Source organism: Clupea harengus, chromosome 7, assembly GCF_900700415.2.
Source record: "Clupea harengus chromosome 7, Ch_v2.0.2, whole genome shotgun sequence".
NCBI classification, from domain to species: Eukaryota; Metazoa; Chordata; class Actinopteri; order Clupeiformes; family Clupeidae; genus Clupea; species Clupea harengus.
In genome coordinates, this window is record NC_045158.1 from 14716610 (window position 1) to 14742893 (window position 26284).

General features: G+C 45.2%; 4 protein-coding genes across 4 annotated transcripts; all 4 read left to right on the plus strand.

The window, feature by feature from the left end:
• Nucleotides 1-7717: 7717 nt before the first annotated feature.
• Nucleotides 7718-8758, plus strand: LOC116221012 (C-X-C motif chemokine 11-6-like). Its single transcript, XM_031569969.2, has 4 exons — nucleotides 7718-7871; nucleotides 8033-8156; nucleotides 8285-8374; nucleotides 8514-8758. Exons 1-4 carry the CDS (start codon nucleotides 7814-7816, stop codon nucleotides 8524-8526), a joined length of 285 nt encoding a protein of 94 aa, XP_031425829.1. The 5' UTR covers nucleotides 7718-7813; the 3' UTR covers nucleotides 8527-8758.
• A 2096-nt stretch (nucleotides 8759-10854) lies between these two features.
• On the plus strand, nucleotides 10855-11920 carry LOC105901103 (C-X-C motif chemokine 11-6-like). Its single transcript, XM_031570632.2, has 4 exons — nucleotides 10855-11001; nucleotides 11163-11286; nucleotides 11415-11504; nucleotides 11644-11920. The coding sequence occupies exons 1-4, from the start codon at nucleotides 10944-10946 to the stop codon at nucleotides 11654-11656; spliced, it is 285 nt and encodes a 94-aa protein (XP_031426492.1). The 5' UTR covers nucleotides 10855-10943; the 3' UTR covers nucleotides 11657-11920.
• Nucleotides 11921-14021: 2101 nt separating this feature from the next.
• LOC116221093 (C-X-C motif chemokine 11-6-like) lies at nucleotides 14022-15110 on the plus strand. Its single transcript, XM_031570633.2, has 4 exons — nucleotides 14022-14131; nucleotides 14293-14416; nucleotides 14545-14634; nucleotides 14774-15110. Exons 1-4 carry the CDS (start codon nucleotides 14074-14076, stop codon nucleotides 14784-14786), a joined length of 285 nt encoding a protein of 94 aa, XP_031426493.1. The 5' UTR covers nucleotides 14022-14073; the 3' UTR covers nucleotides 14787-15110.
• A 2853-nt stretch (nucleotides 15111-17963) lies between these two features.
• LOC116221094 (C-X-C motif chemokine 11-6-like) lies at nucleotides 17964-19139 on the plus strand. The gene is made up of 4 exons (XM_031570634.2): nucleotides 17964-18239; nucleotides 18401-18524; nucleotides 18653-18742; nucleotides 18884-19139. The coding sequence occupies exons 1-4, from the start codon at nucleotides 18182-18184 to the stop codon at nucleotides 18894-18896; spliced, it is 285 nt and encodes a 94-aa protein (XP_031426494.1). The 5' UTR covers nucleotides 17964-18181; the 3' UTR covers nucleotides 18897-19139.
• Nucleotides 19140-26284: the final 7145 nt, after the last annotated feature.

Consider the following 26284-nt stretch of genomic DNA (forward strand, 5'->3'; position numbering starts at 1 on the left):
GGCTGGCTTGCTAAAAAGGTAGATGAACAAGCACCGTATAGTATTTAAGATGTTAGCAAATTAACTTGCTGGCTTGCTTAAAAGGTAGATGAACAAGCACCATATATTATTTAAGATGTTATTCAATTAACTGGCTAGCTTGCTTAAAAGGTATATGAACAAGCACCGTACCGTATATTATTGTAGCGTAGCTCGGATTCCGCTACACGGACTGGTGTTGTTGTTATGCCGCGGTGTATTGTGGGAGTACTACACCGCAGCTGTTAGCTTAGCCACAGTGCTATCTGTTGTCTATGTCCCATTGTTGTGTGTGTGGTTGATGTAGAATTGTTCCTGTTCTGTATTGATGTGTTTTGTATATATGACTGAAGTGTCAACCGTGTTTATGTGTTATAGATGTTGTGAATATAATCCTGTGTATTTAGTGTTAATCTTTGTACGAGTATGAATGAGTGTTCGAGAACCAGTAAAAAGTTCTAAAACCATTCAACGTCTCGAGCCCATTCTTATCTTCGCCACATTGGTGTCAGAAGTGGGATTGACGGAGATCAAGAATGTATACGCCATGGGGAGCACCTGGAGGTGCCACCGGACCGGCGAACTACGCAAGGACCACTCTGCCAGGCTACGGGATGGAGGAGTCACCGCTGGACGCACCACCACGACGCCTCTTCGAGGGAACAGACGGCGCCAGCGGCCTGCGGCAGAGGAGTGACACGAAGGGGGACAACATCGCCTTGCCCGCCGTGGAGTGAACAAGCCGTGGACCAGCTGCCCGCCCTGGAGCCGCTATATCCGGGACAGCTGCAGGATCGACGGCTCCCGATGCCCACCCTGGACGCCGGACCCATCTACAACCCGCCCCGGCGAGCAACCATGAAGCTGCCGAAGTACCATGGAGAGGGACTGCTGGAGACCTACTTCGTCCAGGTGCAGCTGGCGGCTAATTTCAACGGCTGGTCGAGCGAAGAGACCGGCGTGCAAGTCGCACTCGCCCTGGAGGGAAAGGCGCTGCAAGCGCTGATGGACTTATCGCCGGGCCAGCACGCCAGCTGGCCGGCGATCAAAGACGCGTTGCAGCGCCGTTTCGGACAGCGGGTGTTCACCGACGACGCACGGGAGAAGCTGGCCAACCGCTTCAGGAAGGAAGGAGAGAGCCTCGGGGCCTTCGCCGCTGACCTGAGGTTCTACACACGGCAAGGATATTCCACCTTTGCGGATGCCGAGCAGGAGGTGCTCACACTGCAGGCGTTTGTGCGAGGTCTGCGCCCAGAACGGCTCCGAGAGCACATTCGCCTGAACTTTCCTCACTCCCTGGCTACGGCGCTGGACGAAGCAGAGCGAGTGGAACATGTCCTCTGCGTCTCAAGACATCAGATACGGCAGGCGGACGTGACCGGGGAGATCGATGAGGACGAAGTGGTGACACGACAGGCAGCGGCGACCAACGCATGTCGATACCCCAGACGGAGCCCCGGACAGCAGAGGAGGCGAGACGACGGCTGCTACCGATGCGGGGAACCTGGGCATGTGGCACGCCAATGCTTGGCACCGGGACCACGGATCGCACCTCAGCAGCCGGCGTTAAACTGATAGAGGGTGGCCTAATGGGAGGATCGCCACCCTCGTCTATCACCATAGCCCCCTCCCCTGATCAACAGAGACTGGGTCGTATTGGCCAAGCACATGGACTGTATGTGGACTGCGACATTGATGGTGTGCCCGTGCGGGCGTTGGTAGACACGGGGTCCACCATTTCCATCATGCGACCGGGTGTTCTACCCAACACCGACCAGCCAACACCACCGGGCTGGGTAGCCACAAAGACACGCATCGCGACAGTAACTGGAGAACAAGCGTCAATGAGAGGAAGAAAAGCCCTGACAGTCTCCATTGCTGGCCGCACTGTCCAACATTGGTTCTGGCTGGCCAATATCCAAGATAAGAGCATCATTGGCTTGGATCTATTGACTCTGTGGGGGGCTACAGTGAACATAAAAGACTCTCAGCTTCACATAGGCAGAGTGACCGTGAGTCTGCGCGCCGTTGGAGAAGAGTCAACGACAAGAAGCGCTGCAGCAGTCAGTGCCGGGCCGGCAGCTAGAAGCTCATCAGCTGTCAGGCAACCGAAGGCTGGCAGTCCTCGACAAGGTCCGCTCCACCAACAGCACGCCCCTCCCAGCCCGGGCCAGTCTCCGCCCACCGCCACAGCAGAGCCAGGCTCTGGAAGAACAACATCATGCCGGAAGCAAAACAACGCAGGGCCGAGCAGTTTCAACACTACGACACCACAGCCGTCCGAGGAAACAAGGCAAGCAGTCCAGGACCTGTGTGCCCGTAGTGAAGAAGGGCTGCTGCCTGCCCAAAAGCTCCGACTACGGCAACTGCTGCAGGGATTTATTGACATTTTCGCTGCACGAGACGAAGAGTGTGTTGGCACGAGATTAGTGCAACACGACATCAACACGGGTAATGCTCACCCGATTCGCCTTCGTCCCCGGCGGTTGCCCCTAGCCAAACGGGAGGCAGCAGAGCAGCAGATTGCAGAGATGGCGGCAGCAAGGGTCATCGAGCCCAGCAACAGTCCATGGACGGCGCCGGCGGTCCTGGTAAGGAAAAAAGATCAGTCATGGCGGTTCTGTGTGGATTACCGACGACTGAACGATGTCACACGAAAGGACCCCTTACCACGGATCGACGACGCCCTCGACGACATTGCTGGGTCGAGATTGTTCAGCTCGCTGGACCTACGGAGCGGGTATTGGCAAGTACACCTCACGGCAGAGGCCCGCGCCAAGACGGCGTTTTCCATCGGGCAAGGGCTATGGCAATTCCGAGTCTTGCCATTCGGACTATGCAACGGGCCCGCCACCTTCGAGCGCTTAATGGAGAGAGTGCTCGCTGGTGTGCCACGGAGTCGCTGTGTGGTTTTCCTTGACGACTTGCTAAGCCATGCTGCGGACTTTGAGGGGGCTATGGCTAACCTGCAAGAAGGCCATCCGAACAGCAGGACTCCGATTACACCCACGGAAATGCCATCTGCTGCGGAGACAAACAGCCTTCCTCGGACACATCGTCAGCGAGGCCGGCGTGTCTACTGACCCGGGCAAAGTCGCCGCCGTGAGGGACTGGCCAACCCCCCACAACGTCGCTGAGCTACGGAGTTTCCTGGGACTGGCATCTTACTACAGGCGCTTCGTCAAGGGCTTCGCCGACATAGCTACCCCGCTGCATCGACTGACGCAGAAAGCGCAGCCCTTCGACTGGAGCGCGGACTGCGCCAACTCATTCAACAGGCTGCGGGCAGCGCTGGTGGAGGCACCAGTGTTAGCATTCCCCGACCCCACTCGCTCCTTCATCCTCGACACCGATGCCAGCGACGTGGGTGTTGGGGCAGTGCTATCGCAAAAAGGTGAGCACGGAGAGCAGGTAATCGGCTACTTCAGTCGAGCCCTTAGCCGACCAGAGAGGAATTACTGCGTCACGAGAAGAGAACTGCTGGCGTTGGTCCTGGGGATAAAGAATTTTCGGACTTATCTCTATGGAAAAAAATTCCTCCTACGCACAGACCATGCCGCCCTCACCTGGCTGTTGAACTTCCGTGAACCAGAGGGGCAGTTAGCTCGGTGGCTAGAAACACTGCAGGATTACGACTTCAACATCCAACACCGGGCTGGCAAACTGCACGGCAATGCAGACGCACTGTCGCGACGACCGTGTGTGACGACGGAGTGCCGGCAGTGTGAGCGTCACGAGAAGAAGAGCACGGCGACGGCTGAGACAACACACGACCAGCATCCGAGAGGCAGATGTCCGCACAGCCAACACCGCGGACGCAGCGCCAGCCACAGACAACGAGTGGGAGGTCTTCGACAGACAACAGCTGCAGCAGATGCAAGAGCAAGACCCTGTCCTCACCAGGCTCCGTTCTTGGGTGGGAGAGGGGCAGCGTCCACCGTGGTCTGCTGTTTCCGCTCTGGATCCAGAGACCAAAACACTGTACTCGCAGTGGCCCAACTTCACCATCAGAGAAGGGCTGCTGTATCGCCGCTGGCAAAAACCATCTGGACAGCGCGAGACACTACAGCTGCTGGTGCCTCCCTGTGTGCGTGGCCAGGTGCTACGGATGAACCACGGCGCGGTGGGGACAGGACACTTTGGCATTTCAAAGACATTACACCGACTCCGGTCACGGTTCTACTGGCCGGGTTGCCGCCTCGACACAGAACAATACGTGCATTGCTGTGACGCCTGCGCAGCCAGGAAAGGGCCCGGGCGGCGGTCCCATGCCCCACTACAGCAATACCAGGTCGGGGCACCCATGGAACGAGTCGGCGTGGACTTCCTCGGACCTTTTCCCGTCACTGAGCGGAATAACCGCTACATCCTGGTGGCATTGGACTACTTCACCAAGTGGCCCGAGGCGTACACCACTTCCGACCAGAGTGCCGCAACAACAGCAAAGTTCCTGGTGAATGAGATGTTCTCTCGATTCGGCGCCCCGGAGGAGCTGCACAGCGACCAGGGGAGGAACTTCGAGGCAGAGGTGTTCCAGGACGTCTGTCGGTTGCTGGGGGTAAAGAAAACACGGACTACCCCACTACACCCTCAGAGCGATGGATTAGTGGAACGCTTCAACAAGACGCTGGCGGAGCAGTTGACCATCACCGGCAATCGACAGGCGGATTGGGACCTCCACATCCCCATGGTCCTGTGGGCGTACAGGAGCGCAGTCCAGGAGAGCACCGGATGCACACCCGCTGCCTTGATGTTCGGCCACGAGCTCCGGACGCCTGTGGATCTGGCGTTCAGACCACCCCCAGAGCCAGCGGTCGAGGGCGCAGCAGGACTGAGTTACTACTACCGGCTGCGTGATCAACTCCGGAAAGCGCATGAGCTCAACCGGGAGGCGCTGCACACGGCGGGTACACGGCAGAAGCGCGCCTATGACAACCGCTCTACTGGACAAAACTTTGCCACTGGCGACCAGGTGTGGGTTTACTCCCCGCAGTGGAAAAGAGGTATGTGTCCAAAGTTGTCTAGCAAGTGGATAGGGCCATGTGTTGTGTTAGATAAACTGTCGGATGTGGTGTACCGGGTGCAGCTAACAGGGCGTAGAAGAACTGTAGTCCTTCACCATGACCGCCTAGCACCCTACCGGCCTTTAGCTCGCCTCAGTGGGGGAATAGAGACTGTGGGGGAATCGTCCACTGGGACTGTAACACCTCCGCCTGCAATGAGGACGCCATCGAACCACTCAGGGCGTACCCGCAGGGCCCCTGCTCGTCTTCAGGACTTTGTAATGCAGGCTTGGGTTCATGAGGACATGTAACCCGCCTGGAGGGGGCTATGTAGCGTAGCTCGGATTCCGCTACACGGACTGGTGTTGTTGTTATGCCGCGGTGTATTGTGGGAGTACTACACCGCAGCTGTTAGCTTAGCCACAGTGCTATCTGTTGTCTATGTCCCATTGTTGTGTGTGTGGTTGATGTAGAATTGTTCCTGTTCTGTATTGATGTGTTTTGTATATATGACTGAAGTGTCAACCGTGTTTATGTGTTATAGATGTTGTGAATATAATCCTGTGTATTTAGTGTTAATCTTTGTACGAGTATAAATGAGTGTTCGAGAACCAGTAAAAAGTTCTAAAACCATTCAACGTCTCGAGCCCATTCTTATCTTCGCCACATTATTTAAGATGTGAGCAAATTAACTGGCTGGCCTGCTAAAAAGGTAGATGAACAAGCACCGTATATTATTTAAGATGTTAGCAAATTAACTGGCTGGCTTGCTAAAACGGTAGATAAACAAGCACCGTATATCAGTATATTTTCTCCTTGTTATAAAAACGAATTTCTACTCTAAACAATTTCAATTGAAATGCAAATGATGATGTAAACGGCTAAAATGGAACACTTTATTTACCGGGTAAAAATTTGTTTAGTCACAATATATAGCGATTAAAAAAGTAGTATTGACTGCAAATGTTGATGTACAGGATACCGGCAGGTGTAGCTAAAACGGAATACTTAATAGTTTTAGGCACAATATTAAGTGACTAACAAGTAGCTGATGGCTTTCGAACGACTCTTGAGACTGACCAAAAAGTGCCCAGGTTACGTAGTGTCCGGGTTACGTAATGCAAGCGTTGGTATAGCAACTGTCACTCAAAAGTCGTTCGAAAGCCAATATTACATCACCCGGGCTCTTTTTTGGCACCCGGTCACTTTTTGCCATGACAGTGTCTTTGCCAGCATTTGTATCTAAGCATAGGGGCAAGTATCCACAGTTTGGTTCACATGGTCTACTGGTGTGCTCCATGTGTTAAGTGTTTTGGGAATGTGAACATGGTATAGGTACAAGAACTAAAATGATTGGAAAAAACTGTAATACTCATAGAAAGTGATTCCAAGCAACACTGAAAAAGGTTAGTCATTAAATTGACAGAAGTCTCCATGTCACATTTCATTTCATTTTCTAATTCCATTCAGTCAGTCAACACAGCTTCTCACCATGTTCACGTCACTTTCACTTCCCAGGCTGCAATGCTTGAGGAAAAAATTCTCACATTTAATATAGAAATAGTAATGACTTCCTTTCATGGTAAGGATTTTGCAGAAGTGTATCTGACAATGTTGTGTGACTACAGAGTAAGTGCTAAATAGTTTACTAGAGAATTAAAGGTGGGATCTGAAACTGTTCAGCTCTTTCACTTAGTGCCCATTACACACCAACTTCCTGGAAACTGCAATTATTCCACTGACATGAACCTATGGATTACGTTACAGGTCATTTCAGCTTTTTCTATTAAAAAAATTCAATTCAATTTTATTCATTTAGCACCATATTACACAAACACCATGTATCTGTAGTTCCTCTCTCTCTCTCATTTCCTATGGATTGTGCTATAGTTCATTTCAGGTATTTTTATTTAAAAGATATGACTTTTGGTTGTTTTTTAACCACAATGTTGTTAAATTGTAGAATTTTATAGATAATGCATTAGGGTAGTGAAAAACAGCAAAAAAGTTATGGAAAGTGTCACTGCTGTTTGTTTCACTGATATGCAGAGATTACAGGAAACTAAATGAAGAATTGGGGCCGAAGAAAAAAAGGAAAAAATGTGAAAGTTGAAGAACCCGTCTTGTGTGATGCAGGACAAGAAGAAGGTGATGCAATGCTTAGGGAAACTCCCTGATCTGACAGAATAAATACAGGCATGTTTGCCACATGGGAGAGATAATTGTAGGTGGGATCTGAAACTGTTCCTGAGCTCTTTCACTTTCACTTCCCATTACACACCAACTTCCTGGAAACTGCAATTATTCCACTGAAATGAACCTATGGATTATGTTACAGGTCATCTCAGCTTTTTCTATTGAAAAAGTTAAATTCAATTTTATTAATTTAGCGCCATATTACACATACCTCATGTATCTGTAGTTCCTCTCTCTCTCTCCTTTCCTATGGATTATGTAACAGATCATCTCAGGTCATTTTATTTTAAAAGTTATGACTTTTGGTTGTTTTTTAACCACAATGTTGTTAAATTGTAGCATTGTTTCAGATTATTATAGATAATGCATTAGGGTAGTGAAAAACTGAAGAATTGGGACCGGAGAAAAAAAGGACATGTGAAAGTTGAAGTACCCGTCTTGTGTGATGCAGGACAAGAAGGAGGAGATGCGATACTTAGGGAAACCCCCAGATCTGACAGAATAAATACAGGCATGTTTGCCACTGTTTGACAGCTTCACAGCCTCACACCGATACAACAGCTGATACAGACGGCAGATCATCACCCATTTCAACAATGAAGTCAGCAGCTCTCATCTCTCTTCTTGCCGTCATGCTCTTTGTAGTTGTGAGAGGTAAGGGATCCAGTCATTTGTTGGCCATGATGTTTTCATACATGTGAAAAGGTTGTGTCATTTGTGATATTGTAGTCACAGTGTAAAAAGGGACAGTGATACAACAACATTATTGTATCAGCTGGACATCCTATAACAATGGTGGTCACGTCGATTTTCAGGGCAACGGGATACTCAGGGCAGATGCCGGTGCCAGGATGGAGGGACCGACGTCATTCTTCCAAAGCGAATCCAGCGGCTAGAGGTGTTCCCCCCTTCCCCCTCATGCCCCAACGTGGAAATCATGTAAGAACATTATGGTGTTATGTGTTATAACTGCATGCCATGTGGATTTTAATATGTTATAACTGCATGCCTTGTGGACATGAATGATGGTCTGTGAATCTGATGTTTACCTCTATCTGTGTCCACAGTGTCACTCTCAAGGACAACAGAGGACAAAAGTGCCTGAATCCAGAAAGCAAATTTGCCAAGAATTACATCAAGAGAGCAATCAAAAAGAGGTAAAATAGTTTAGTTTTCCCTGTACCAATTTTGGCTTGTAGAAGAAAATCAATGACTTGAAGTGATATATACTGTATACTGTATATGTATTCTAATCATATTTATATAATGATTACCTGTTTTATTGTTGTTTTGCAGGAGTGCAGAGTAAATTGCATTGGACAAGTCCACTGATCTCTCTCCGAGGTCAGACAAAAGACAGCTATTACTTTATCCACATCAAGAACATATCGGCAAGAATCCCAGTTGATTAACATGGATGTTATTTCAGAGACTTTTTATATTTGAAAATGAAATTCACATGTAATACACCCTTTTTTGGGTGTGTTCCTGTCAAGTGTTTTGTGAAATGTATTCTTTACATGTGATATTCATGAAGATATTTATATTAAATGTTGAGATAATTTATACAATGTTGAATTTTGTTATACATGTTGGTTACAATTCTGTTGTAAATATGAATTAAACAATAAATGTTTACTGAAAACAATATGTCTGTTATACTGACATTTTAGTTATATGCAGGAAAAGATGCTACACCTTCTGCTATTTTCTATCTTTTTCTGTCCAAATTTTTATTAGCGACAAAAACCATCTAAATCAGTCCAGTATTGAGTTAGAATGCTATAACCGGCTGTACAATGTAATCCAATGGAGCATCAGAATCAGAATCATGTTTATTGCCCAAGTACATTTTCGCATACAAGGAATTTTTTCTGGGATTTTTTCTCAATGTACTTACACTGAAAATATACAGTATAACACAACAGTTTAGGATAAAATAAATACATATAATATATAATATAATATTAAAATATAATAATTTGTCAACTGTTCATTAGAGTGACGGCAAGGGGGAAGAAACTGTTCCTGTGTCTGGTGGTTTTGGTGTACAGAGATCTGTAGCGCCTGCCAGAGGGGAGGAGTTGGAACAGATTATGTCCAGGGTGTGAGGGGTCTGCAATGATTTTCCCTGCCAGTTTCCTGGCTCTGGAGGTGTACAGGTCCTGGATGGTGGGCAAGTCGGCACCAATAATCATTTCTGCAGACCTGACTGTCCGTTGTAGTCTGTTCCTGTCCAGTTTAGTGGCCGATCTAAACCAGACAGTGATGGATGTGCAGAGAACAGACTCAATGACTGCAGTGTAAAACTGGATCAGCAGCTCCTGAGGCATGTTGTGCTTCCTGAGCTGGCGCAGGAAGTACATCCTCTGCTGGGCCTTTTTGATGACTGTTTTGATGTTTGGCTCCCACTTCAGGTTCTGGGAGATTGTGGAACCCAGAAACCTGAAGGATTCCACAGCAGACACAGTGCTGTTGAGTATGGTGAGGGGGGGCAGTGAAGGGGGGCTCCTCCCGAAGTCCACTATCATCTCCAAAGCGAGTTCAATTCCAGGTTGTAGCGACTGCACCACAGGACCAGCCGCATACTTTAGCAATGGGGCATGCATACACATCAAAAGTAAAATCACTTTTTTCCTCCACTGACAGGCTCATAATGTAATCATAAGTGTCTGACTCCATGAAAAGGATCCCTACAGATATAAACCTGTGTCTGCTTACCTCAATAACTATAAAGAAACTGTAGAAAATGACTGGGGAAAAAAACATGAAACTCAAACTAAAGGTCCTCCTTCACAGTACGACATGCGTTGTCTGTAGCCCACAAATGCTTAAGACAACAAAATGAATGCCCAGGCATAGAACCTGAACAGCAGGATACAACAACAACACAAAACTGCCTCTGTGAGCGTTTCACTGCGGTTTTAAATTGACAGAAGAAATTTCATTTCATTTTCTAATTCCATTCAGTCTGACACCACTGCTTCTCACCATGTTCACATCACTTTCACTTCCCAAGATGCAGTGCCCAAGGAAAAATGCCTCACATTTAATAAATTAATTATAAAAAGTTCCTTTCATGGTAAGGATTTTGCAGAAGTGTATCTGACAATATTGTGTAACTACAGAGTACGTGCTAAATAGGCTACTAGAGAATTGTAGGTGGGATCTGAAACTGTTCCTGAGCTCTTTCACTTTCACTTCCCATTACACACCAACTTCCTGGAAACTGCAATTATTCCACTGAAATGAACCTATGGATTATGTTACAGGTCATTTCAGCTTTTTCTATTAAAAAAGTTAAATTCAATTGTATTAATTTAGCGCCATATTACACATACCTCATGTATCTGTAGTTCCTCTCTCTCTCTCCTTTCCTATGGATTATGTAACAGATCATCTCAGGTCATTTTATTTTAAAAGTTATGACTTTTGGTTGTTTTTTAACCACAATGTTGTTAAATTGTAGCATTGTTTCAGATTATTATAGATAATACATTAGGGTAGTGAAAAACTGAAGAATTGGGACCGGAGAAAAAAAGGACATGTGAAAGTTGAAGTACCCGTCTTGTGTGATGCAGGACAAGAAGGAGGAGATGCGATACTTAGGGAAACCCCCAGATCTGACAGAATAAATACAGGCATGTTTGCCACCGTTTGACAGCTTCACAGCCTCACACCGATACAACAGCTGATACAGACGGCAGATCATCACCCATTTCAACAATGAAGTCAGCAGCTCTCATCTCTCTTCTTGCCGTCATGCTCTTTGTAGTTGTGAGAGGTAAGGGATCCAGTCATTTGTTGGCCATGATGTTTTCATACATGTGAAAAGGTTGTGTCATTTGTGATATTGTAGTCACAGTGTAAAAAGGGACAGTGATACAACAACATTATTGTATCAGCTGGACATCCTGTAACAATGGTGGTCACGTCGATTTTCAGGGCAACGGGATACTCAGGGCAGATGCCGGTGCCAGGATGGAGGGACCGACGTCATTCTTCCAAAGCGAATCCAGCGGCTAGAGGTGTTCCCCCCTTCCCCCTCATGCCCCAACGTGGAAATCATGTAAGAACATTATGGTGTTATGTCTTATAACTGCATGCCTTGTGGAGTTTGTTGTGTTACAACTTCATGCCTTGTGGACATGAATGATGGTCTGTGAATCTGATGTTTACCTCTATCTGTGTCCACAGTGTCACTCTCAAGGACAACAGAGGACAAAAGTGCCTGAATCCAGAAAGCACATTTGCCAAGAATTACATCAAGAGAGCAATCAAAAAGAGGTAAAATAGTTTAGTTTTCCCTATACCAATTTTGGCTTGTAGAAGAAAATCAATGACTTGAAGTGATATATACTGTATACTGTATATGTATTCTAATCATATTTATATAATGATTACCTGTTTTTTTGTTGTTTTGCAGGAGTGCAGAGTAAATTGCATTGGACAAGTCCACTGATCTCTCTCCGAGGTCAGACAAAAGACAGCTATTACTTTATCCACATCAAGAACATATCGGCAAGAATCCCAGTTGATTAACATGGATGTTATTTCAGAGACTTTTTATATTTGAAAATGAAATTCACATGTAATACACCCTTTTTTGGGTGTGTTCCTGTCAAGTGTTTTGTGAAATGTATTCTTTACATGTGATATTCATGAAGATATTTATATTGAATGTTGAGATAATTTATACAATGTTGAATTTTGTTATACATGTTGGTTACAATTCTGTTGTAAATATGAATTAAACAATAAATGTTTACTGAAAACAATGTGTCTGTTATACTGACATTTTAGTTATATGCAGGAAAAGATGCTACACCTTCTGCTATTTTCTATCTTTTTCTGTCCAAATTTTTATTAGCGACAAAAACCATCTAAATCAGTCCAGTATTGAGTTAGAATGCTATAACCGGCTGTACAATGTAATCCAATGGAGCATCAGAATCAGAATCATGTTTATTGCCCAAGTACATTTTCACATACAAGGAATTTTTTCTGGGATTTTTTCTCAATGTACTTACACTGAAAATATACAGTATAACACAACAGTTTAGGATAAAATAAATACATATAATACATTATATAATATTAAAATATAATAATTTGTCAACTGTTCATTAGAGTGACGGCAAGGGGAAAGAAACTGTTCCTGTGTCTGGTGGTTTTGGTGTACAGAGATCTGTAGCGCCTGCCAGAGGGGAGGAGTTGGAACAGATTATGTCCAGGGTGTGAGGGGTCTGCAATGATTTTCCCTGCCAGTTTCCTGGCTCTGGAGGTGTACAGGTCCTGGATGGTGGGCAAGTCGGCACCAATAATCATTTCTGCAGACCTGACTGTCCGTTGTAGTCTGTTCCTGTCCAGTTTAGTGGCCGATCTAAACCAGACAGTGATGGATGTGCAGAGAACAGACTCAATGACTGCAGTGTAAAACTGGATCAGCAGCTCCTGAGGCAGGTTGTGCTTCCTGAGCTGGCGCAGGAAGTACATCCTCTGCTGGGCCTTTTTGATGACTGTTTTGATGTTTGGCTCCCACTTCAGGTTCTGGGAGATTGTGGAACCCAGAAACCTGAAGGATTCCACAGCAGACACAGTGCTGTTGAGTATGGTGAGGGGGGGCAGTGAAGGGGGGCTCCTCCCAAAGTCCACTATCATCTCCAAAGCGAGTTCAATTCCAGGTGGTAGCGACTGCACCACAGGACCAGCCGCATACTTTAGCAATGGGGCATGCATACACATGAAAAGTAAAATCACTTTTTTCCTCCACTGACAGGCTCATAATGTAATCATAAGTGTCTGACTCCATGAAAAGGATCCCTACAGATATAAACCTGTGTCTGCTTACCTCAATAACTATAAAGAAACTGTAGAAAATGACTGGGGAAAAAAACATGAAACTCAAACTAAAGGTCCTCCTTCACAGTACGACATGCGTTGTCTGTAGCCCACAAATGCTTAAGACAACAAAATGAATGCCCAGGCATAGAACCTGAACAGCAGGATACAACAACAACACAAAACTGCCTCTGTGAGCGTTTCACTGCGGTTTTAAATTGACAGAAGAAATTTCATTTCATTTTCTAATTCCATTCAGTCTGACACCACTGCTTCTCACCATGTTCACATCACTTTCACTTCCCAAGATGCAGTGCCCAAGGAAAAATGCCTCACATTTAATAAATTAATTATAAAAAGTTCCTTTCATGGTAAGGATTTTGCAGAAGTGTATCTGACAATATTGTGTAACTACAGAGTACGTGCTAAATAGGCTACTAGAGAATTGTAGGTGGGATCTGAAACTGTTCCTGAGCTCTTTCACTTTCACTTCCCATTACACACCAACTTCCTGGAAACTGCAATTATTCCACTGAAATGAACCTATGGATTATGTTACAGGTCATCTCAGCTTTTTCTATTAAAAAAGTTAAATTCAATTGTATTAATTTAGCGCCATATTACACATACCTCATGTATCTGTAGTTCCTCTCTCTCTCTCCTTTCCTATGGATTATGTAACAGATCATCTCAGGTAATTTTATTTTAAAAGTTATGACTTTTGGTTGTTTTTTAACCACAATGCTGGTAAATTGTAGCATTGTTTCAGATTATTATAGATAATACATTAGGGTAGTGAAAAACTGAAGAATTGGGACTGGAGAAAAAAAGGACATGTGAAAGTTGAAGTACCCGTCTTGTGTGATGCAGGACAAGAAGGAGGAGGTGCGATACTTAGGGAAACCCCCTGATCTGACAGAATAAATACAGGCATGTTTGCCACTGTTTGACAGCTTCACAGCCTCACACCGATACAACAGCTGATACAGACGACAGATCATCACCCATTTCAACAATGAAGTCAGCAGCTCTCATCTCTCTTCTTGCCGTCATGCTCTTGGTAGTTGTGAGAGGTAAGGGATCCAGTCATTTGTTGGCCATGATGTTTTCATACATGTGAAAAGGTTGTGTAATTTGTGAAATTGTAGTCACAGTGTAAAAAGGGACAGTGATACAACAACATTATTGTCTCAGCTGGACATCCTGTAACAATGGTGGTCACGTTGATTTTCAGGGCAACGGGATACTCAGGGCAGATGCCGGTGCCAGGATGGAGGGACCGACGTCATTCTTCCAAAACGAATCCAGCGGCTAGAGGTGTTCCCCCCTTCCCCCTCATGCCCCAACGTGGAAATCATGTAAGAACATTATGGTGTTATGTGTTATAACTGCATGCCATGTGGAGTTTAATGTGTTATAACTGCATGCCTTGTGGAGTTTAATGATGGTCTGTGTATCTGATGTTAACATCTATCTGTGTCCACAGTGTCACTCTCAAGGAGAACAGAGGACAAAAGTGCCTGAATCCAGAAAGCACATTTGCCAAGAATTACATCAAGAGCGCCATCAAAAAGAGGTAAAATAGTTTAGTTTTCCCTGTACCAATTTTGGCTTGTAGAAGAAAATCAATGACTTGAGGTAATATATACTGTATACTGTATATGTATTATAATCATATTTATATAATGATTACCTGTTTTTTTGTTGTTTTGCAGGAGTGCAAAGTAAATTGCATTGGACAAGTCCACTGATCTCTCTCCGAGGTCAGACAAAAGACAGCTATTACTTTATCCACATCAAGAACATATCAGCAAGAATTCCAGGTGTTTCACATGGATGTTATTTCAGAGTCTTTTCATATTTGAAATGTAATATACCCTTTTTTGGGTGTGTTCTTGTCAAGTGTTATGTGAAATGTATTGTTTGCATGTGATGTTCATGAAGATATTTATACTGAATGTTGATATAATTTATACAATGTTGAATTTTGTTTTACATGTTGATTACGATACTGTTGTAAATATGAATTAAACAATAAAAGTTTACTGAAAACAATGTGTCTGTTATACTGTCATTTAAGTTATATGCAGGAAAAGATGTTAAAGGGGAACTTTGGGATCTTTACACCTGCCGCTATTTTCACATCCTTTTGTGTCCAAATTTTTATGAGGGACAAAAACGATCTAAATCAGTCCAGTATTGAGTTAGAATGCTATAACCGGCTGTACAATGTTATCCCATGGGGCATGCATCCACAGCAAAAGTAAATCACTTTTATTACACACTGACAGGCTCATAGTGTAATCATAAGGGTCTGACTACATGGAAAGGATCCCTACAGAGATAAACCTGTGTCTGCTTACCTCAATTACTATAAAGAAACTGTAGAAAATGACTGAAAAAACTGAAACTCAAACTAAAGGTCCTCCTGCACAGTACGACATGTGCTGTCTGGAGCCCACAAATGCTTAACACAACAACATGACTGCCCAAGCATAGAACCTGAGCAGCAGGATACAACAACAACACAAAGCTGCCTTCATGAGGATTTCACTGGGATTTTCAAGCAGGCACCTCCGTTCATCAGTGTTTTTTTTTTTATTAGGCCCACAACAACTCCATAAACTCAACAGTGGTTTCTGGCGTCCCAGACCAACCGTCCTCTATACTCATGATGGGTTAGAACACATGCCACTACCAGAGACAACAACAGATACACCCCAAGATATTCCTCAGTAAGATTTCATATATTTCTGTTTTAGTTCAGTTTTAAATCTCGACCACAAGTACTTTGCAAGCACCTCAGCCAAAACCACTGCCTCGTTTTTTTAGCAGCCTCAGACAACACTTTTAGAGCTCCTTTGAGTGACCATCCTCGAAACCCAAAATCCAACAAAAGTGTTGTGGTAAATTTAGCTACAAAGCCTCTGACACCTACTGTATCTCCACTGGTCTGTTGTTTGCCTGCCAACCTCGTTGCCTCGCTCCCGCTACCTATTCTGCATACTTTAGCTTCTTCCTTTCAAAGGCTCCCTCAATCACATCTTCAAAGGAAATTGTTTACTTGGTAAAGTAAACAAAGCGCTCACACTCAGAATACAACACCATGTCTAGTCTTATAACAGTCATTACACACTGTGGAACTTGAAGTCGCCCATCAAAATCAGCCAGCAATCTCCAATACCGCAATTTGCCCCATCTGCCATTACTGTTCACTTTTCTACCCCTCTCGCACAAAAGAAATCCTACTGTCTCTTTCATTAATTTGCATAGAGTTAACCTCAACATGTTTATTCTCAAATATTATCTTGGGCAAACACACACATGTATATTGTGGCTCTAATCATGAACATGAAGGGGAGGCCACGCAGATTTCAATTAAAATAAAGTACATTTATTAAACGATAAAGATAATATTAAGAAAAAAATTATGCAAAAGTATTATGAGAAGTAGCTAAAATGCCATGCAAAATCAGTCTAGGGGTATCACAAACAAAAAACAACGGAGAACCAAAGTCCAAATGCCGGGAGGACCAGAGCAGCCTCGACTGCCGGCTGGTCAGGGCTTTTATAGCCCAGCCAATCAGGCACACACCTGTCCCCAATCACCTGCTGCAGAGACAGAGATTGAGAAAGCCAGGGAGAGAGAACAAGGCATGCCTACATCACAGGGTGGGGCCTAGACCCGCCAAAGTCGTAACAACATGTATGTGTTTATATGCAAGACCACTTGGATATGAGAATACACAGAAGCAGACCCTGTAAGATTGACATGGGAAATGATCTTTGTTTGACACGGGGGCAGCCATATCCTGAGCATATCCATATTAGATTGACAGTGGAAAAACAGTAGTTTGGTGAGAGATTCCGAGCCCCGTCTATGAATGCCTGTATTACTTCTCTGCCTCGTTTCTGTGAATACTGTGCCTGTGTGGGATTTACCCTTTTTGAATTCCTAAGTTGAGATTTTCTGTGTTTTACCATTTGGAATTCTGGATCTGTTGTGTGTTAAGCTTTTTGACAGTTAAGTTTCACTTTTGTAAAATAAATCCTAAGTTCTCATTTGCATCTGGTCTGCACTTGGGTCTTTTCCTGCAAAACCCTAACGCACAAACACAGACACACACACACACACACACACAGACACACACACACACACACACACAGAATAAAGAGTTAATTTTACACTCACTAGCACTAATACTTTGATACTGATTACAAACAACACTGAAAAAGGTTAGCCAATAAATTGACAGAAGTCTCCATGTCACATTTCATTTTATTTTCTAATTCCATTCAGTCTGACACCACTACTTCTCACCATGTTCACGTCACTTTCACTTCCCAGCCTGCAATGCCCAATGAAATGAGTCTCAAATTTAATATATAAATTATAATAACTTCCTTTCATGGTAAGGATTTTGCAGAAGTGTATCTGACAATATTGTGTAACTACAGAGTAAGTGCTAAATAGGCTACTAGAGAATTATAGGTGGGATCTGAAACTGTTCCTGAGCTCTTTCACTTTCCATTACACACCAACTTCCTGGAAACTGCAATCTTTCCACTGAAATGAACCTATGGATTATGTTACAGGTCATTTCAGCTTTTTCTATTTAAAAAGTTCAATTCCATTTTATTCATATAGCGCCATATTAAACAAACACCATGTATCTGTAGTTCTTCTATCCCTCTCTCTCCTTTCCTATGGATTATGCTACAGTTCATTTCAGGTATTTTTATTTAAAAGATTTGACTTTTGGTTGTTTTTTAACCACAATGTTGTTACATTGTAGTATTGTTTCAGATTATTATAGATAATGCATTAGGGTAGTGAAAAACAACAAGAAAGTTATGGAAAGTCTCACTGCTGTGTGTTTCACTGATATGCACAGACTACAGGAAATTAAATGAAGAAATGGGACCAAAAAAAAAGAAGGACATGTGAAAGTTGAAGTACCCGTCTTGTGTGATGCAGGACAAGAAGGACGAGATGCGATACTTAGGGAAACTCCCTGATCTGACAGAATAAATACAGGCATGTTTGCCACCGTTTGACAGTTTCACAGCCTCACACCGATACAACAGCTGATACAGACGGCAGATCTTCACCCATTTCAACAATGAAGTCAGCAGCTCTCATCTCTCTTCTTGCCGTCATGCTCTTTGTAGTTGTGAGAGGTAAGGGATCCAGTCATTTGTTGGCCATGATGTTTTCATACATGTGAAAAGGTTGTGTCATTTGTGAAATTGTAGTCACAGTGTAAAAAGGGACAGTGATACAACAACATTATTGTCTCAGCTGGACATCCTGTAACAATGGTGGTCACGTTGATTTTCAGGGCAACGGGATACTCAGGGCAGATGCCGGTGCCAGGATGGAGGGACCGACGTCATTCTTCCAAAGCGAATCCAGCGGCTAGAGGTGTTCCGCCCTTCCCCCTCATGCCCCAACGTGGAAATCATGTAAGAATGTTATGGTGTTATGTCTTATAATTGAATGCCTTGTTGAGTTTCATGTGTTATAACTGCATGCCTTGTGGAGTTTAATGATGGTCTGTGAATCTGAATGTTACATCTATCTGTGTCCACAGTGTCACTCTCAAGGAGAACAGAGGACAAAAGTGCCTGAATCCAGAAAGCAAATTTGCCAGGAATTACATCAAGAGCGCCGTCAAAAAGAGGTAAAATAGTTTAGGTTTCCCTATACCAATTTTGAAACTCAATGACTTGAAGTGATATATATATATATATATATATATATATATATATGTAATCTAATCATATGTATATAATGATAACCTGTTTTTTCTGTTGTTTTACAGGAGTACAAAATAAAATGCATTTTACAAGTCCACTGATCTCTCTCCGAGGTCAGACAAAAGACAGCTATTACTTTATCCACATCAAGAACATATCAGCAAGAATACCAGTTGTTTAACATGGATGTTATTTTAGAGTCTTTTTATATTTGAAAATGAAATGAAATGTAATATACCTTTTTTTGGGTTTGTTCCTGTCAAATTGTTATGTGAAATGTATTGTTTACATGTGATGTTCATGAAGATATTTATACTGAATGTTGAGATAATTTATACAATGTTGAATTTTGTGATACATGTTGATTAAGTTTCTGTTGTAAATATGAATTAAACAATAAATGTTTACTGAAAACAATGTGTCTGTTATACTGTCATTTAAGTTATATGCAGGAAAATATGTTAAAGGGGAACTTTGGGATCTTTACACCTGGCGCTATTTTCACATCCTTTTGTGTCCAAATTTTTATGAGGGACAAAAACGATCTAAATCAGTCCAGTATTGAGTTAGAATGCTATAACCGGCTGTACAATGTTATCCCATGGGGCATGCATCCACAGCAAAAGTAAATCACTTTTATTACACACTGACAGGCTCATAATGTAATCATAAGTGTCTGACTACATGGAAAGGATCCCTACAGAGATAAACCTGTGTCTGCTTACCTCAATTACTATAAAGAAACTGTAGAAAATGACTGAAAAAAACGTCTCGGTTACTTACGTAACCTCGGTTCCCTTGGCAGGGACCAGATATAACAGATGGGACATGACGTTAGTCACGGATCCCAATCGAAGCATTTAGCCATTCACGCCTGAAAGGCTGCGATTCGTCCATGCTCTCTCCTGAGCCCGCCCCCTCAGGAGCCTATAAATTCAGGAGCACAGATCGAATCATCCTTGGAAAGAAAACTGAGCGTAGAAGTATCAAACCAAGGGCAACACTGTACACGCAACTCTTGTTATATCTGGTCCCTGCTAAGGGAACCGAGGTTACGTAAGTAACCGAGACGTTCCCTATCGCAGTAGGACTGCGATATAACAGATGGGACCGTATATATTCCCGCGTGATAATACAGTGGCAGCCAATCACACACACCAACTTTCACATTGCTTTTGCCCTCCTAGAGGTTCATACAGTAGCTGGTGGTGAACATTATAGGGCACATCCTTTATACATAGGCGACCAGGATCAGTGATCCCTCGCCTGTAGGAAAACAACCCTAGAATGGTTCATTTGCAACGTAACACGTAGACGCTAATGAACACATACATCATTATATCGTTCTCAGGCCAGGGGATTCAAATATCGCCTGCCTGTAGAACACCTTGTAAAAAACTAGGTTCAGCCACATCTAACATATAGAATCTAATGAAAGTGTGGCGAGAACTCCAGCTTGCAGCTTTACAAATTTCTTCTACTGAGACTCTTTTCAGTAAGGCCCAGGAAGAAGAGACCCCCCGCGTAGAGTGCGCATGCAACTTCTCCGGGGGATCTAAAGACAAACTCTTATAAAATAACACGATAGCCTCTACTATCCAACGGGAGAGGCTCGGTTTTGATAGAGGTCTGCCTTTTGCACGTGCGCCAAAGCACACAAACAGCTGATCTGATTGTCTGAATGCCCCAGTGCGCTCTACATAGCAGCGGAGAGCGCGTACTGGGCAAAGCTTATTCAAACGTTCCTCCTCTGCTGACGCAAAAGGAGGAGGCGAGAAAACTGCTAATTCAATCACCTGATTGCGGAATGGGGTTGCCACCACTTTAGGTGTGTAAGCAGCATTAGGTCGCATAACCACTTTGTCCCCAGCGATCGAGAACTGAAGGCACGATGGGCTGACGGACAGGGCTTGCATGTCACCAACGCGCTTTGCTGACGCCAATGCCAGTAACAGCGCGGCCTTTAAAGAGACAAATGTTATGTCCACCGTCTCCAGGGGCTCAAATGGAGGCCCTGTGAGAGCACGTAACACAACCAGCAGATCCCATGAGGGTATGAGGTGTCTATCAGGCACCCTGAGCCGTCTCACCCCCGCCATAAAGCGTGACGCTAGCGGGTGACTGCCCGGGGAAATGCCATTGATGCCTGCATGGCAGGCTGAGATGGCCGCCAAGTACACCTTGAGAGTGGAAGCCGCCTTCCCCTCATCAAACAACTGCTGTAGGAATTCTAATATGACGCCCAGCGCGCAGTTAACGGGGTCGCGCTGACGCGCAGCGCACCATCGCTCAAAACTGCGCCACTTCAGCGTATACAGAGCCCGGGTTGAACCCTGTATCGTAGCCACCACCGCGTCTGACAAGCCTGAAGCTAGGAGCCTACTCCTTTCAGGTGCCAGGCCCTGAGACGCCACAGTTCTGGTCGGGGATGCCAAACTGTCCTGTGCGCCTGTGATAGGAGGTCGCTCCGAAGAGGCAGCTCCCAAGGCTGTTGCACTGACATACTGATCAGATCCGTTACCCACGGCTAGCTAGGCCAGTGGGGGGCTATCAACAACAACTCCCTGCCCTCGTCCGCTACCCTGCCCAGCACCTGCTGGAGGAGCGGAACCGGGGGAAACGCATATAGATGCAGGCTCGGCCACTGGTGGCTCAGTGCGTCTATGCCCAGTGGGGGGTTGTCGCCCCCTAGCGAGAACCAGAGAGGGCAGCAGGTGTTCTGTCTGCTGGTAAACAGATCCACCTGAGGGTGTAGACACCAATCTGCTGCCTGAGGGTCGCCCCTCGATAACAGGTCCGCCCCGTAGTTGAGGTGGCCTGGAATATGAACTGCTCTGAGGGAACGAATGTGAACCGCTGCCTACAGGAGCAAGTGGTTCGCCCAGTGGTACAGCGACGGGGAGCGCACTCCGCCTTGGCGGTTTATATACGCCAATGCCGAAGTGTTGTCCGTCCTTACCAACATGCTGACCATGCTTACCAACATGCTGACCACTTAATCTGGGTAGAAAGTGCCGCAGTGCCAGGACGACCGTCCGCAGTTCTAATACATTTATATGTGACACGGCCTCTGCTACAGACCAGCGACCGTTCACATATTCCCCCTCGCAGACCGCACCCCACCCTTTCGTGGAGGCGTCTGTGGTTACCACTACGCGGTGCGTCACTATGCCCATGGGGCCTGACGCCACGAGGAACCGCGGGGTTCTCCAGATTGCCAGGACTTTCCTGCATCTGGGGGTCACCGGTATTCTGCGGTGTCTGTCCTTGGTTGAACTGAGTCTCAAGGAGAGATACCACATTTGAAAAGGCCGCATGCGCAACATCCCCAGAGGGAGAGCGATCGCGGCTGATGCCATCATGCCCATTAGCCTTTGGCAGCACAGTGACGAGACTGACTGTCCCAGCCGGAACTGATGCACGCATGATCTGATGGCATTTATTCGGTCTTGAGACAGCCTGACCTCCATGGAGGTGGAGTCTAGAACCATGCCCAGGAAATGTGTGGTCTGGCCTGGGCGCAGAACTTTTTTCCTTGTTTATTACAAAGCCCAGTCGGTGCAAGTGTGCCACCACTAGATGGCAGTCTTGCACCGCTACTGCCCTGGAGCGAGCGCAAAGGAGCCAATTGTCCAAATAATTGAATAAGCGCAAACCTCGCTGTCGCAACGGGGCGATGGCTGCTTCCACGCACTTTGTGAAAACCCTTGGTGCCAAAGCCAGGCCGAACGGGAGTGCGTGGAAATGGTATGCTATTCCTCCGAACGCAAACCTCAGAAATCTCTGATGTCTGGAGTGGATCGGGACATGGAAGTAAGCATCTTTTAGGTCTATCGTGATGAACCAATCGTTTGGTCTTATGAACTGCACTAGCCGGCGGGGGGTCAGCATTCTGAACTTCAACGGCATGAGCGCTTTGTTCAACACACGTAGATCTAGTATTGGCCGATAGTTCCCGTCCTTTTTGGGGACCAGGAAGTATCTGCTGTAGAAGCCTGATGCTGCCTCCTCGGGAGGCACTACACTTATTGCTTCTTTTTGGAGCAGGGAGTCTATTTCTTTCTGTAGGAAATGTGACTGCCCCTGCTGCACCACTGATTGGATCACCCCTCCGAATGACGGAGGGGGACGGGCGGACTGCAGCACGTACCCCGCTGTGATCGTTTTCAGTACCCATGGTGACACTGCGCATGAGCGCCAACTCGCAGCGCAGCCTGCCAGACTGGGCTTTGAGTTGAATAGGTCGGGAACTAACCCGCTCATAGCCAATGAGTCTAAACCTAGATCTGCGCCCGCTCCGCCTAGGGAGGGGGACGAGATCTGGGGTTGCCCCCTCATGGTTTCGAAAAAAAAATGGAGGGTGCGAGTGCACTGTGTGCACCGCGGGGGGAGTTGCACAAGCATGCCGTAGCACTGCGCCTACTGGGGCAGGGACTGTGACATTTGAGTGTGGTGCTTGTGGGAACCTGCTTACCGTGCTTGACATGAACTGTGCATGAGAGCAACGGGCGGATTTCTGTGGAGGCGGTGGGGCCTCCACCGCTCCCCCCTGTCTTTTCGGCGGTCGACTGTTCAGATCAGGTGGCCGGCGGTCTGCCCTGGCCCTTCCCCCGGCGAGCAGCATGCTGCCGTGGAGCTTGGGCTGCGCCCTGGTTCGGGCGCGCAGCTGACTGCTGCTGTGCGGGCGGCTGAGAGGCAGGGCGGAAGGGGTGCTTCTGCCAGCCTCTCCGGGCTGGTGAGCGGAAACCGCTCCGCTTCTGGCCTGGGGTCGGTGTGGTGTGTCCTGAGGAGGACTGCTGCTCGGACCCGCTAGATACACCCCAAGATATTCCTCAGTAAGATTTCATATATTTCTGTTTTAGTTCAGTTTTAAATCTCGACCACAAGTACTTTGCAAGCACCTCAGCCAAAACCACTGCCTCGCTTTTTCAGCAGCCTCAGACAACACTTTTAAAGCTCCTTTGAGTGACCATCCTCAAAACCCAAAATCCATCAAAAGTGTTGTGGTACATTTTGCTACAAAGCCTCTGACACCTACTGTATCTCCACTGGTCTGTTGTTTGCATGCCAACCTCGTTGCCTCGCTCCCGCTACCTGTTCTGCATACTTTAGCTTCTTCCTTTCAAAGGCTCCCTCAATCACATCTTCAAAGGGAATTGTTTACTTGGTAAAGTAAACAAAGCGCTCACACTCAGAATACAACACCATGTCTAGTCTTATAACAGTCATTACACACTGTGGAACTTGAAGTCCCCTATCAAAATCAGCCAGCAATCTCCAATACCGCAATTTACCCCATCTGCCATTACTGTTCACTTTTCTACCCCTCTCGCACAAAGGAAATCCTACTGTCTCTTTCATTAATTGGCATAGAGTTAACCTCAAGTTGTTTATTCTCAAAAATTATCTTGGGCAAACACACACATGTATATTGTGGCTCTAATCATGAACATGAAGGAGAGGCCACGCAGATTTCAATTAAAATAAAGTACATTTATTAAACGATAAAGATAATATTAAGAAAAAAATAATGCAAAAGTATTATGAGAAGTAGCTAAAATGCCATGCAAAATCAGTCTAGGGGTATCACAAACAAAAAACAACTGAGAACCAAAGTCCAAACGCCGGGAGGACCAGAGCAGCCTCGACTGCCGGCTGGTCAGGGCTTTTGTAGGCCAGCCAATCAGGCACACACCTGTCCCCAATCACCTGCTGCAGAGACAGAGAGAGATTGAGAAAGCCAGGGAGAGAGAACAAGGCATGCCAACATCACAGGGTGGGGCCTAGACCCGCCAAAGTCGTAACAACATGTATGTGTTTATATGCAAGACCACTTGGATATAAGAATACACAGAAGCAGACCCTGTAAGATTGACATGGGAAATGATCTGTGTATGACACGGGTGCAGCCATATCCTGAGCATATCCATATTAGATTGACAGTGGAAATACAGCAGCTTTCTGCAGATAGACTATACTGCAGCAAAGTCACATTTACACTCTTTCAGTGATACTGATGAAGTATATAAAGCACACACACACAATGTTAGTATCCCCTCTGTTAGCCAAGGGACGATGGCTGCCATGTGTTTTCCTGTGTTTGTTTGTCATGCCATGTGCTTTCCTGTGTTTGTTTGTTATGCCATGTGCTCCTCTGTTTGTTTGTTATGCCATGTGCTCCTGTGTTTGTTTGTAATGCCATGTGGTTCTTGTTTTGTCCGAGACTCCGCCCTCACCGCCTGCCACAGGCCGGTTCTGTTTAATTAGCTTTGTGAGAAGGTGAATTTCCTCCCTTCTCACTGTGGCAAGAAAAGGGCTTTTGTCCCTTTTAAAAGACTGTGACTCCCCCACCACTGTATTCCCTCACACCTTCACCCAGTCCAGTCGCCACATCCCATTCTCTGTCGGATCGTAAGTTAAAGCCTGGTAAGAAATTCAGAGTCTAACCTAAAGTCTGGTGAGAGATTCCAAGCCTCGTCTGTGAATGCCTGTATTACTTCTCTGCCTTGTTTCTGTGAATACTGTGCCTGTGTGGGATAAGTCTTGAATTTTTTGTGCTTTACCCTTTTTGAATTCCTAAGTTGAGATCTGTGTTTTACCATTTGGAATTCTGGATCTGTTGCGTGTTGAACTTTTTGACAGTTAAGTTTAAATCCTGCAAAACCCTGACACACAGACACACAGACACACAGACAACACTGAAAAAGGTTAGCCAAGTCTCCATGTCACATTTAATTTTCTTTTCTAATTCCATTCAGTCAGTCAACACTACTTCTCACCATGTTCACGTCACTTTCACTTCCCAGGCTGCAATGCTTGAGGAAATGGGTTTCACATTTAATATATAAATTATAATAACTTCCTTTCATGGTAAGGATTTTGCAGAAGTGTATCTGACAATGTTGTGTAACTACAGAGTAAGTGCTAAATAGTTTACTAGAGAATTATAGGTGGGATCTGAAACTGTTCCTGAGCTCTTTCCCTTTTCACTTACTTCCCATTACACACCAACTTTGTGGAAACTGCAATTTTTCCACTGAAATGAACCTATGGATTATGTTACAGGTCATCGCAGCTATTTCTATTTAAAAAGTTAAATTCCATTGTATTTATATTATATAGCGCCATATTAAACAAACACAATGTTTCTGTAGTTCTTCTATCCCTCTCTCTCCTTTCCTATGGATTATACAGTTCATTTCAGGTATTTTTATTTAAAAGTGATTACTTTTGGTTGTTTTTTGACCATAATGTTTTTATATTGTAATATTGTTTTGGATTATTTAAGATATTGCATTAGGGTAGTGAAAAACAGCAAAAAAGTTATGGAAAGTGGCACTGCTGTGTGTTTCACTGATATGCACAGACTACCGGAAATTAAATGAAGAAATGGGGCAGAAGAAAAAAAGGACATGTGAAAGTTAAAATACCGAAGTGTCTGGTTTGATGCAGGACAAGAAGAAGGT

Coding starts and splice junctions, on each gene's coding strand:
- LOC116221012 (XM_031569969.2), top strand. CDS start 7,814: ATGAAGTCAGCAGCTCTCATCTCTCTTCTTGCCGTCATGCTCTTTGTA. Junction 7,872..8,032: donor GCTCTTTGTAGTTGTGAGAG/GTAAGGGATCCA, acceptor GTCGATTTTCAG/GGCAACGGGATACTCAGGGC. Junction 8,157..8,284: donor TGCCCCAACGTGGAAATCAT/GTAAGAACATTA, acceptor CTGTGTCCACAG/TGTCACTCTCAAGGACAACA.
- LOC105901103 (XM_031570632.2), top strand. CDS start 10,944: ATGAAGTCAGCAGCTCTCATCTCTCTTCTTGCCGTCATGCTCTTTGTA. Junction 11,002..11,162: donor GCTCTTTGTAGTTGTGAGAG/GTAAGGGATCCA, acceptor GTCGATTTTCAG/GGCAACGGGATACTCAGGGC. Junction 11,287..11,414: donor TGCCCCAACGTGGAAATCAT/GTAAGAACATTA, acceptor CTGTGTCCACAG/TGTCACTCTCAAGGACAACA.
- LOC116221093 (XM_031570633.2), top strand. CDS start 14,074: ATGAAGTCAGCAGCTCTCATCTCTCTTCTTGCCGTCATGCTCTTGGTA. Junction 14,132..14,292: donor GCTCTTGGTAGTTGTGAGAG/GTAAGGGATCCA, acceptor GTTGATTTTCAG/GGCAACGGGATACTCAGGGC. Junction 14,417..14,544: donor TGCCCCAACGTGGAAATCAT/GTAAGAACATTA, acceptor CTGTGTCCACAG/TGTCACTCTCAAGGAGAACA.
- LOC116221094 (XM_031570634.2), top strand. CDS start 18,182: ATGAAGTCAGCAGCTCTCATCTCTCTTCTTGCCGTCATGCTCTTTGTA. Junction 18,240..18,400: donor GCTCTTTGTAGTTGTGAGAG/GTAAGGGATCCA, acceptor GTTGATTTTCAG/GGCAACGGGATACTCAGGGC. Junction 18,525..18,652: donor TGCCCCAACGTGGAAATCAT/GTAAGAATGTTA, acceptor CTGTGTCCACAG/TGTCACTCTCAAGGAGAACA.